The following is a 12,730-nucleotide window of genomic DNA, read 5'->3' as shown; positions in this document are numbered from 1 at the left end:
TTATTATTATTATTATTATGTCGCGGAATAAGCTAGTTGAAATAAGCTAATACATCGCAAAAGAAGAGAAAGGGAATGGGTAGCCACCTGATAAAGAAGCGACAGACAGAAAACAACAAAAATAAAATTCATTTTACGGTTACCACATGAAAAGTAACATTGAGCTGCATGTTGTGTGAACTGCCGTGTAACGCGTTACAATAAAACCTGGCTGAACAATTTCAATGACGTATAAACCGGAATATAGGTCGAGTGGGAATATAGGTCAACCCCTTACCTTGAAGTAGAAAAAAAAAGGAGAAAAAAAATGAACACAGCAAAACGGTCGACGAAACGCGTTTATTTTCACAAAGACATCGCTCATTCATCATCGGAGCTGCAGCCTCATTCATGCGAACTTGCGTAAGTGCCGTCAGAGGACAACTGTTTGCCGCTGGCCGCCTCCACCATCGCACGCTTTCTTTAGAAACGCCAAACTGGTGCAGAGCGGCCATGTTGCCGCTCGCGTCGGGGATGTCTGCAACTTCTAATTTGAATGCTGCTGAAAGCTGTCTCCGCATGCCGGTACTCTAGTACACTCTACCGGTATTCATCGCTCGTCCGTTAAAAAGAAATAATAGAAAAGAAAGTTTCGAAATCACATTTGGATATGATTACGGCTTTGGCTATTCGTTCGCGAACATGCTCGCCGTAGGTTGCCAGACGACGACTCGGATTCTGCTAAAGACCACTATAACATGTGTCCCAGTTAACGTTAGCCAAGCTGTTCAATGAAGAAAAAGATATTTTAAAAACGTGGTGCAAGATACGATTATAAGACATACGGTGTTCGGTTGTTAGCGTTCTGACAACCGCGGTTGTCAGGGTTCTGAAAAGCTTGGCTAACGTTAGCTGGGACAGCCTATATATCAGATGAGGAGATGCTTTTTTCAAGAAAATATTTGAACTTATATTCCCGTTTGTACGATACGTAGTCATAACAAGTTACGCTCAATGTGACCTTCACTAATGGTCGCACCAAAATCCGCGGCTTTCTGATAAATACTCAGACGCATTCATGAAATTAATTGCGACGCATGCTGTCCCGCAACAACCATTTCAAAAAAGAAAGTTCACGTGTGGTTGTCCCCGCAAATTAAAGAAAGGCTCTATCCTGTATATTACTCGAACTCTCTTAGCTCGACACCCCGGATGTTCGATATCCTCTCCAACGCCGCGCGTCCACTTCCTCGACAATCTCGCGCGCTTACGACCGCACCAGTTCGGCCCGTTGCACGCACTACCCTAAGGAATCAATAAAATCGAGTTTGTTTGTTTCCGGAAACTGGCCCCTTAACGCGAGAAGCTCGAACACACGACATCGACGCGGGTGGTCAGGACGCGCACACGATGTATGTTACACGCGGCGCGATAGATCTTTACCGGGAAAAGAAAAGAAAAAAACGATCGGTAACCGAAGGCCCGACGGGGTTTCTATAGGTACAGGCACGACGCTGTGCCCACGAGCTGCCCGCGCTGCTCCCATAACGGCCCATAAAACGGAACGAAGGCAGCTCTGCAGCGTGTGCCTGCAGGTGAGCTCACGCGGCTTTCTTAATAATGAGCTCGTTTGTTCAGGTGGATAGACGATCGGCTTTGCATCGCCCCCCTCTTCCGCGGTGTAAAACCACCGGCGACGAACGGCGCTTTGCGGGGCGCGTTTGCGGTCAGCTTGCCTCTTGTTCACCATATTTTATGCGGCGTGCTGCTGCCGAGTATAGGTGCGGCTTTTTTCGTTGCTTCCTACTCGTGGAGATTTGCGGTTCTGTCGTCAATGCGACGAGCGCGTCTGTTTCTCTCCTATACTGCGATGCGTCTACGACGGAGCCCTTTAGACTTGCTTCCATCAGATTTCCATTGTTTTTACATATGTTTACAATGACAGTGACTTCCTGAGAAGTGTTGGCGATTAATTATGGGCGTCAATTTTTTCGAACCTCTTTCGGATTGCCTGCATGAAATGACCCGGCTCTTGCTCATTTTCTCTTGCGTATTAGTCGGTAACCCAGGAAATTAACGGCAGTCATGATCCCCTTTCGGTTACTTTCCTGAGATTTAAGAGGGGCCTCAGCCAAAAGGCTCCACTGTGTAGCTTGAGTTTGTCTAGTGGCCCTGGTTAAATGGAACGTGGAAGCCGAGAGGCATTAATGACAGAAATACATATCTGCACCAAACAGTCGCACGAAGTTGGAAACGTACAGACACAAGTTAAATAATGTACTACATACTATCTCGGTGCGCACAAGAACTAAAATTATGTAAATATAAACAATAATAAAAAAATCTTCCGAGGATAAAAAAAGAAAGAAAAAAAGAAACCTAAATACGCGCTGACAGGCAAAAATACCCGCCCAGGAACAGCACAACTATATACGAATTATTAGAATGCTGCTGGCTTCTGTCTGTTGCTGGGTCAGTCGTCATCTAGGCGTTATATTTGTGGATATATATGCGAAGGTCACATGCGGCTCGAATTCAAGTACCAACAAACGGACCTATATGGCCTTTGTATTTTAGTAATGTGGAAAGTTGGGCTAGTTGGTGATTGATCATCATACCGTATTGGCGGAGCAGCGCACTGACAAAGACAAAGTGGAGAGACACAAGAATACACGACACTCGCAGCGAGTCTCGTGTATTCTTGTGTCTCTCCACTTTGTCCTTGTCAGTGCGCTGCTCCACCAATACGGTATGATGGCCCTTGTATGCTGACCGACAGGGCACCTCCCTAGTTAAAAAAAAAGTACGCGTGTTAACATGATTCAACGATTTCCTACGTAAACCTTCATCATATAATATCGGCTCGTAGGTACCTCTAAAGTACACAGACCTCTTACTGACACAGCGTATTATATTTAACGTATTTGTTTATTTCTGCATTACCTCAGGCATTCGGTATGTATAGGTGCAACTGTGACACAATAACGTACACAATCCTTGAATGTATGTGCCGACATTCTCTGCGCATCCACCTGTCGTCGCCATTCTTACCTCGACAAGCGTCTTACATCGCCTTCGCCCTCGGGACATCACTGCGCAGGCGTCTCACGCAGTGTATCCGTTAGATTTGGGAGAGAAGAGAGAGATAAAATGATTTCATAAAAGGCAGGGAGGTTAACCAGGACTGAGCCCGGTTGGCTACGTACCCTACACTGGGGGAAGGGGAAAGGAGGGAGAGAGATTAAGAGAATAGAAAGTCCGCTGTGGATATCGCCGACGTAGCAACAGGCATCTGCTCTATCACTGACGATCACTCAGTCCGGATCACAGACGGTCACTCAATCTGGTAATTTTCAAAAATCGCAGCAGCGCTTTTGTGGCCTTTTGCAGCTGCGATATGCCAGGCCATGGTCCCAAGATCTTGTTCAAGATGAGCGGTTTTCTATCCAACTGATTTAGAGCTGTGCAGAGGTCATGTCCTTAGTTTTCAAAAGATGGACAGTAGCACAGTAGGCAGTAACCACAGTAGGTGCTCTATGGTCTCATCTACACCGCAGGCATTACACTCGGCGCTATCAGCCATCCCAATCAAACTCGTGTAAGCATTGGTGAATGCAACACCCAAGCATAAGCGGCACAACATTGTTTCCTCACTTCGCGGAAGTCGAGGTAACAGCCGCAGTTGCATAGATGGGTCGACAGAATGCAACCGATGCTGGGTGAATTCACATGTGTGCCACTTCTCCAATGGCATACTGTGCGCTAGCTTGCTTAGGTGTTGGGCTGCGTCAGTCCTCGATAAAGGCACAGAAACATCGTGTGCTTTCCTAGCAGCTTCGTCGGCGAGGTCGTTGCCAGTGATACCGCAATTACCCGGCAGCCACTGAAACAAGACGTCGTGTCCTTTTGCGATCGTATGATGGTGCACTTCTCGTATCTCCGAGACGAGTTGTTCACAGGACCCGCGATGAAGAGGACCCGCGACCCGCGACCCTACAATGTCTTCTGTCAGCTCTTCGTTAGATTTGGAATTAGTATTACGGCATAGGGCTTGTGAGCGGTGTGATGCACAAGCATAAAAACTCCACGAAATTAAAATTCTCACCTTCGTATAGGATATAAGAGGTTGCACGTTGCATAGTATGAGAGTTAACGCAGTTGTACGCGTCACCGTTGGTTGCATAGCATTTAATTATCCTCTTCCCTAAAGCTTCGCTTCACGTGGATTCCTACATGCATGTGTGTATGGATCTGCATTTTCTTGTTTTCGTTCTTTCTTTTTTCGAGGGAGAGGAGGAAGAATATTCCATCGAATTATCGCGGGCCACTGCGACGGCAGCAGACACGGAGACAACGTGACCGACCTGCGTGCAGCGCAAACGCGACCCTGAAAAAGAAAGAAAGAAAGAAAAGCAAGAAAGAAAGAAAGAAGAAAGAAAGAAGAAAGAAGAAATAAAGAAAGAAAGAAAGAAAGAAAGAAAGAAAGAAAGAAAGAAAGACGGCTCTGCGGCGTGATGGGGGAGCTATACGGGGGCGCAGGTTCAAGGGGACAGTCCCACCGCCGCCGGTTTGGGGTGCGCATCGCGGCACTCGGTTCTTGCAGTGCTCTTCCTCACTGCAACCCGAGGACGCCTTTGGCGATGGGCAGCCGGGTGCATGCGTGCATGCGTACTGAGTCGAAGCACGTCCGCGCGATATCGCGAGCTGCGTCCCCGCGTGGAACGGCGTGACGTGGATGACGTAGCTGATTCGATGTGCGTGTCGCATTCTATGGCGCTCGCTGCAGCACCCCGACGGCTGGGAAGGCACAGTGTGTCACACCCTAAATAGCAAAAAAATAGGTTGCTTTAAGTGTCTACTCATTAAAGCGCCCCTTTCTTCTTTTCCTTGTTTCTTCTTCGTCGTCACCATTCTTTTTGTCTACTTCTTCGTCGTTATAATCACCCCTTTTTTTGTCTTCCTCTTTCTCAACTTCTTAATTAACTTCTTCATCGTTGCCCTCGTCATTATCACCATCTTTGTCTTCTTCATCTGCTTCTGTGCGTGAAAGGGTTGCAGGCCCTGTTTGCCAGGTTACAGGCAGGGTACTTGGCAGTAGCGCACCCAGGATCTCTGCCAGGGGGAGGGGAGGGGGGGGGGGGGGGTGACAGTTTGCCTTAGTTTGCCAATACCATCTAAACAGCACTAATTTAAATTTTTTTTCACCGGAAATTGTAAAAAAAAAATCGCTTTTTGCGTAAGTTTGCGAGTGTGCAGACGATTGCGCGTTGTTGCGAATGGTGATTTCCGTGTGTCCATCAAAGGTTCCATGTGTGATGCCGTGCCAGGTGCGAAGAGGAGGAGATATCCAGGGAGATTAGAAAATTGTTTTATATACACTGTACATGGTATATTACAAGAAGGACTCCAGAATATTGGAGCCGTCTACGTGCTAACATCTTTGCATGTGGTAGCGTTTACATCTCCGAGCGTTCTACATGGTCGAGCGTCTCTACATGGTCAAGCCTCCAGCCTCCCCACAACACTCAAGTCCCCTGTTTTATCCCTTCCGTTTCCCTCTTTCACTCGACGAGGGAATACACTTTAGTTCTTTTAGCCAATGACAGTCTTTGATCAGGTGGCCATATCCCGCACGTGTTGTGTCGTCGTTTCCCGCCGGGCTCCGCCTCCAATCTTGTTAGGTCGCCCCCGAACACAGGCAGCGGTTGACACCTTGGGAACCGAACGTTGATGTCGTTCCCCCGGGATTGCCAGACGCGGGCCCCTTTCAAGATTCGCCTCTCCATAGTGGTCAGTTCGCGGAACCAGGTAGGGCGGTGGCTGTCTCGAAAGGCAGCAGTCGGCGTAGCGTCGTCGTGGTTCGGGCGGCGCTGGTAATTGACGGGACCGCACCAAGGGGCGACGCTGCCGTTTAGCCACGCATGAAGTAGCCCGGAGACCAACTGCTAATCCCTCAGTCCCAGGTGACAATTCTCGGCCGCGAGAAAGGGCGCCAGGCTGGCGCGTCTGAGTCGGCGCCGGCCTCCTTTGTCCCGAGGGACCGCCAGACACAACAGCGTCTTACATCTTAGTTGCAGTACTCAAAGACGCAAGGAAAGAAAAGGGGTTAAACAAAAGGGGGGTTACAACCCCCCCCCCCCTTCCGTCGGTGCGCCACTGATACTTGGATAGACAGATGGCAGAAGATAAGAAGCGCAAGAAGGGCTATCTGCCCACTCCACCTCCTCTCTGCTGTAAACCTATGCCTTGCGGGGGGGGGGGGGGGGGGGGGGCTGCGTGTGCTTAGATTGAGGAACAATCCTGTAACAATTAGTGTTACCCAATGGATTCCAAGACAAGGGAAGCGCAGTCGAGGACGGCAGGAAACTAGGTGGGGTGATGAAGTTGGGAAATTTGCAGGCGCAAGTTGGAATCAGCTAGCGCAAGACAGGGGTAATTGGAGATCACAAGCAGAGGCCTTCGTCCTGCAGTGGAGATAAATGTAGGCTGATGATGATTATGATGATGATGATGATGATGATGATGATGATGATGATGATGATGATGATGATGATGATGATGATGATGATGATGACGACGACGACGATGACCGCAAAGACTGCGTACGCGTGCTTTCGGATAGGTGCGGCGCGATAACGTCGATTCTCGCTGGTCTAGCAGAACCTCGCCGGGCTCCACATTTCACCGACATCTCAAACTCGACAAATACCGTTAACTTGACACTGGAATGGGAAGATGTGTGGCGTGCTCTATACGTATATCGTTATACATTGAGCAGGCGACGTTCTGGCGTTAAATGACCCGCGGTGAAACTCATGCATGCGACCACGTGTCATCGCACTCCTGATTGGTTGATTCCAGCGATACACCTTTCTCTTCATTGCCACGTTGATGAGGAGCGAAGTGTAAGCTGTTGAGAGTGTTGAATTTGGGCTTGTTGGTTATGCATAACTATAGAGCAGGAACCCAAGACATGCGCCGCAGACCTAATTCTATGCGTCTGCTCCGGTGCGTCTTGTGTTCCTGCTCTTTACGCCTACTTTTGCAATTAAGCACATGAGCGCGGTAAAGCAAATAAATTGAAAATGAAGCATCACGAAGAGACGAGAGAGAACACGAAGCTGCTCAGTGCTATAAGACTGCATTGTGCGTTTTCTTATATGAATGACAGGAAAAGAAGCAGATTTACTTAACTCTAAATTTCGACGACTTCTTTTTACAAAGCGGTATCAAAAGGAAGGCAACGTAAGAATACAAGAGAAGGGCGGCACTATGGTTCAGGAAACTAAGAGCGAAGAGGAAACGTATAGTACTGGCGGTAGTCTCCGATATACACGATCATAGCGCTAAAGACAGCGAGTAAGCGCTGTCTTTAGCTCTATGAGCTAAGCGCTGTCTTTAGCGCTGTATTTAGCTCTTTAGCTTCACAGTGCGCTACATACATGGAGTCCCAAAGAGCTGAAGAGGCATATAAGTTTGAGATGCAGTCTGCGATCTGCCAGGGCGCAGATGATAATGATTCACTGATGAGATAGCATGCGAATACAGATTAAAAAAAAACAAAGAAAAAAAAAACATACCAATTTCCAGAGTAGCGCGCCACTGTCGCACGTCTCTGCGAATAGTTTCACTTTCTGCTGTGTTTTAAACCTGACTCCGAAGGCAAGCTATAGACACCGAAAAGAAAAAAAAATATTAGAAAAGTCATCGCTACCGAAAAGAAAAAAAAATGGAAGAAGAAATAAACTGCAGGTCGATCATGTACGCAATAATTCATTCTGCCCGGATGTCGAAACGACGCTTCTATTTCTTCGTATGTAATAGACCGTATATACAGGGTGATTTTGTTAAGAAGGTCCAAAATTTTTAAGCGTCGCCTGTGTCAGATAGTACAATTCTAATCCTTTATCCAAATTACTCGATGAGTCGGCCAATACTTCTACAAGAAATCAAAATACCTAGTCAAATAATTTACATAATTATCCTAAATAACTTTATTTAACTATCTTACAGCACATATTTAAATCTACGAATTGTAGCCGGTGAGTTCGCAAAGCGTATCCACTTGGAACGAATTCTCTGGACTGCACCAGTTTCGAGATATTAATTTTCAAAGTGTCTGACGAAATGCATCTGTGTTCTAGTTACTTCTGTGCTTCAGTGCATAAAACAGCGTTTTCTTAAAAGAAATAGCTGGAACGCCAACGCATTTAATCGGACACTATGAAAATTAATATCTCGAAACTGGTGCAGTCCTGAGATTTCGTTCCAAGTGGATACGCCTTGCGAACTCACCAGCTATAATTCGTAGATTTAACTGTGTGCCGTAAAGTAATTAACTAAACTTTATTAGCGTAATCATGTGAATTATTAAATGAAGCATTTTGATTTCTCGTAGAACTAATTCCCGCTTCATCGACTAATTTAGATGAAGGGTTAGAATTCTGCTATCTGTCTCCACATCGACTAATTAAGATGAAGGGTTATAATTCTGCTACCCTTTGTCCCCAGCGTAGGGTAGCAAACCGGAATTCCCGAATCTGGTTAACCTCCCTGCCTTTCCCCTTTCTTCTGTCTCTCTCTTTTGAACCATCTAGAAAGAAAACACCCCGTATAGATATGCAATGGAAGCGTGTAATTTGTTTAAATTGGAATTAATAATTTAAAATTAATAGGGGACATTCGTAATAATGAAGCTCATCGCAGTAACTGCGACTCCAACTGAATTATTTCGCTACGTGAATCCTGCTGCGCCGAAGTATTTGCTCTTGCTAAAACGTGTGCAGCATGAAATATAGCAGCTATGAGGCGTGACTCATGCAGATGACTGGTGTTATTGAAGCAGGAGCCCACTCAAGAAACAGTACACTGAAAGAAGCCACAAATTGATGAAAGATTAACGTACTGTACAAAATACATGAAGGGTGGAAAGAGAGACCGGAGAGAGCGCCGACTATACCAATTGCTTATGGCATGAAGCGACAGGAAGCCCCTACTATCGGCAACCTAATGGCATGCGCCACCCGGAAGCGCACAAGACCCATATACAATCATTTTGTCACCATTGCAACACGAGATGAACCCCCAACTAGTCCGCAACAAAGTACTTCTGGAAGACAAATTACTCTTCTGCGACGGGAACGCTCGTACGTGACTGCCGTGGGATCGCAAGAGCAGTTGCAACCGCGACCGAATGTACCGCGCCGTGCTCCGCGGTGTAAAATGCGCTTAGCTCAATCCGAGACTTTCAGAGTCGTGCCGCTTAGTCAGCCGCGCGGCAAAACCACAATGAAGGCGTCGTGCCGTTGTAGTCACGCTCACGTCGCGATGGCGAGCCATGCGCCGTCGTTAATGGTACGCGCGGTAGCAGTTGACGCTCGTCGAGTCGTTCCGCTGCAGCACGCGATATCTGCCAACGATGCCACGGCGACGTGGTCAGAGCGCTTCAGGTCTCCAAGTAACAGAACAAGCAAACGTCATGTGTTTTGAAGTCACTTGTAAGCCCATGAGGCCCTTATACCGAGACCTTCGGCTGCCAGTTCATACCCAACACTAGGTCGCGAGGTATAAGGAAAGCCCTCTGCTACAGGTTTGCTGCGGTTCCTGAAGTAAGCCGGACTGAGCAAGTACTTGCCACACAGTGCTGATAATTCCAATACGTGGGTGGTTGCTTGTCCGCATCAACTCTTGACTTTCTCTCCTTGTCATCAATACATTTCTTCCACTTCCATCTGTGAAGGGTAACCAACCGGGCTCAGTCCTGGTCACCCACTCAAAATTTAATTTATCCTTTGCTCTTTCTCTTACACCTATAATGCTTTGTCACAGTCGACTTTGTTGCTTGAGGTATACTTCAATTGCACCACGACTCTAAGAAAGACAGTTCTTTACGCGTTGGTCCACACCACGGTCTATACTCGTCTGCGCGGTTATGTATGCGCTCTGTGTCTCCGAGCGTTCGTTTTTCGTCGACTCTACATCCACGATCATCCGGAGTCACGTGAAGGCCCCAAATCTTTAATTAAAAACTTGCTAAACTAAATGAAACATGTTAAGGACGATTCACAACAAAACTCTGAACTTAGGACGAACTCCTTTTCGTGGGATGCGGAGTCACTGAATGGAGTGACCGCGAAGTGTACAGTTTTTCTGCTCCCTCCCTCCCCCCCCCCCCCACACTCTTTCCCTCTAAGCCTTTTTTCCTCCTTTTTTTTTCCCCGCCGTATGAGGACGTCCCGAAGATGAAGCACGCACCTCCGGGTCAGCCTGCGCAGTACGCCGGGCGAAACGATCGGGGTGCGAGCTGTTTGACCGAGTTTTATGAAAACACGTCGCGTTCGAACAGCACCATAAGGCGCGCACCGCCGGCGGGCAAGCACCCATGCATGGCCCATGGGGCCGAAAACGCGTCGCCGCCGTAGAAGCACGCGAGGCGTGACCCGAATGGTCGTCCGATCTCTGGGCGATCGCGATCTTCCCGAAGAAACGATGGTTCTCGGACGGAAATCATGCCCGTCTCGCGGGAGAACGCAACGCCCTGGCCCGCGGCGGCCTGCACTGTACACTGTCGAAAAGACCCCCCGCCGTGAAAACTCTGGCCGCTTCTTTCGGCCTCAGCTGCGTGACCACGTCTATAGCGAGCGGTGGGGGAAAAAAATTGCGACCGCTCGCTGCTTTGCTGCGGACCTGTGGGTGCTTCCTGTTTGCCGGAGGAAACCCACCGGACGGACGCGTCTTGAAGGCTGCGGGCATAACGGGATAGATAAATTGACAGCCCTTGGAGCTGAGTAAAAGGCGGAGGTCTGCGCGTGTAGCCGCTATTATCGTGACACGCGTCGTGTTGTCTTTTTTTTTTTTTTTTTGTAATGCGCATGCACGGCTGCTATAAGAGCACCGTTATGCATACCCCCTGCATCTCCCTTCCCCCTCTTTCAGCTGGCTCTTGTTTTGCTTCGTTTTGTTTTATTTTTGTTTTATTTTTGTTTCATTTTTATTTTATTTTATTTTATTCGTCGGTGGGTTCCTCGAGCAACATTTATGTTCTCTTCCACCTGTCACAGTGCCGGTTTTTGCTAATTCGCCTGCCGACTCATTTTTTGAATTATGCAACCGCAGAGCCCGCCATTGTTCCGTGGAGCGTATGTATATATAGCTTTTTACAGAGCCATCCAGTAGGCTGCGCTGTGCACCTTTGCAGCTTGCACTGGTATAGCTGCACGCCTAAATGTTGGATCGATTGCAATAAATCGCGAGCTAATATTCAGTTTACCGCATGCCTAATCCTTCACCAACTTTTTTCTTAGAAGAGTTAGCCCGCAAGGCGTCTGCAGCAAGAAATTTTAAAACGGACATCGAATAAGCGCTAGCTAATGCTATAGCTACAATTTTCTTCAACGTATCAGGAAAAGAATCATATGCAAATCCTTCAACTGGAAAGTTTAATAGGGCAGTCCGGTTAAAGTGTAACGAAATATTCTCTAAGTATAACAGCTCGGGCTCTTTCGCTCTCTATATTTTACACAGACCACCGCGACTTTGCTTAGGGCTGCATTTTGCTTAATACTACATTGTCTTTTTCAATGTATTTTTCATGATTATTCAGAACTGCGCGCCATATCTGCGGCCATTCCGAGCCGAACAAAACGTAAAAATGAAAAGATAAACAAAAGCTTGTTTCCAGAAACATGTTATTGAAAAAAAATTAATCTTGCATCTGAAATCGGTGATTTCGTAGTAATTGTTAAGAAAATTGAAACATTTGGCAATCGTGATCAACGCATCTACCTGACATTTCCGTCTGATGCCTTATTAGACTGACTTTTGTTTATGCTGCTATTTGTGCATTTTTTGAAATGTAACCTCTCTTTTGTTTAATTTGTTTTATTTCCTGTACTCTACCTGCATAGGAGTCCCCATCCACGGTAATTAAACATTCGGACCTCTTTTCGTATATCTACACATTTGTATTATTACATGTACTATATCCAGTGAATTAAAATTTGATACTAGCGATCACCGCCATCTGTCGCTAAAAAGGCCAAATCACTCCGCACTCTATCGTCTGCAAGGCGGCATTTCCGACACCTTGGGACATGTGGAAATACCCTTCTATCCAATTATAAAATCTAGTTTTATTGTCCGACAACGCCGCAAGTTACGGGTACTTCTAATCCAGTTCAAATAAAACGAGCAAGTAGTAGGCTTTTAAAGATGACGTAAGACAAAATAACACCGTGAGGCAAATTCTGAACGGAGACTAGCGAGGCCGTCGTTAGCCAGAAGGGCCATTTATACCTGTCTCCCTATAAGCGGCGCATCGTTCACTGTACGAGTTCCTCAATCGATCTAGTGTGTGTGTGTGTGTGTGTGTGTGTGTGTGTGTGTGTGTGTGTGTGTGTGTGTGTGTGTGTGTGTGTTTTCTTGTTATTAATCGGTTTTCGACCTGATTGCACTGGTGCAGGCGTCGTCACAGACCGATCCACCGTGGGAGGGCAAGGACCTCTCGTTGCCGGAGCCGCCGAGCGACCTTCCACGCCTGATAGGCGTCGAGGTGGCCTGCGGCAAGCGACACATGCGCGTGCAGCTACAGTTCAGCGCGCCCTTCCACGGCATCGTATTCTCCAAGGGACACCACGGACAGCCCGAATGCGTCTACGTGGGGCCCCGCTCGGGCATCACGGCCGCCAACTTCGACGTCTTCTACGACCGATGCGGCACCAAGGTACGAAACTCCCATCTATACAGGGGAGTC

At 47.4% G+C, this 12,730-nt stretch overlaps 1 protein-coding gene across 1 annotated transcript in view; it reads left to right on the top strand.

Moving 5' to 3' along the window:
- LOC119440347 (uncharacterized) overlaps positions 1-12,730 on the top strand; it is a 73,688-nt gene that overhangs the window by 46,295 nt on the left and 14,663 nt on the right. The window contains exon 2 of the mRNA XM_049662878.1: positions 12,440-12,700. Coding sequence (XP_049518835.1) covers positions 12,440-12,700 — 261 coding nt within the window. The remainder of the gene's footprint in view (positions 1-12,439; positions 12,701-12,730) is intronic.

This window comes from Dermacentor silvarum, chromosome 2 (genome assembly GCF_013339745.2).
Source record: "Dermacentor silvarum isolate Dsil-2018 chromosome 2, BIME_Dsil_1.4, whole genome shotgun sequence".
NCBI lineage: Eukaryota > Metazoa > Arthropoda > Arachnida > Ixodida > Ixodidae > Dermacentor > Dermacentor silvarum.
Note: the sequence above shows the minus strand (reverse complement) of the source record. Positions and strands in the feature narration are given on the sequence as shown.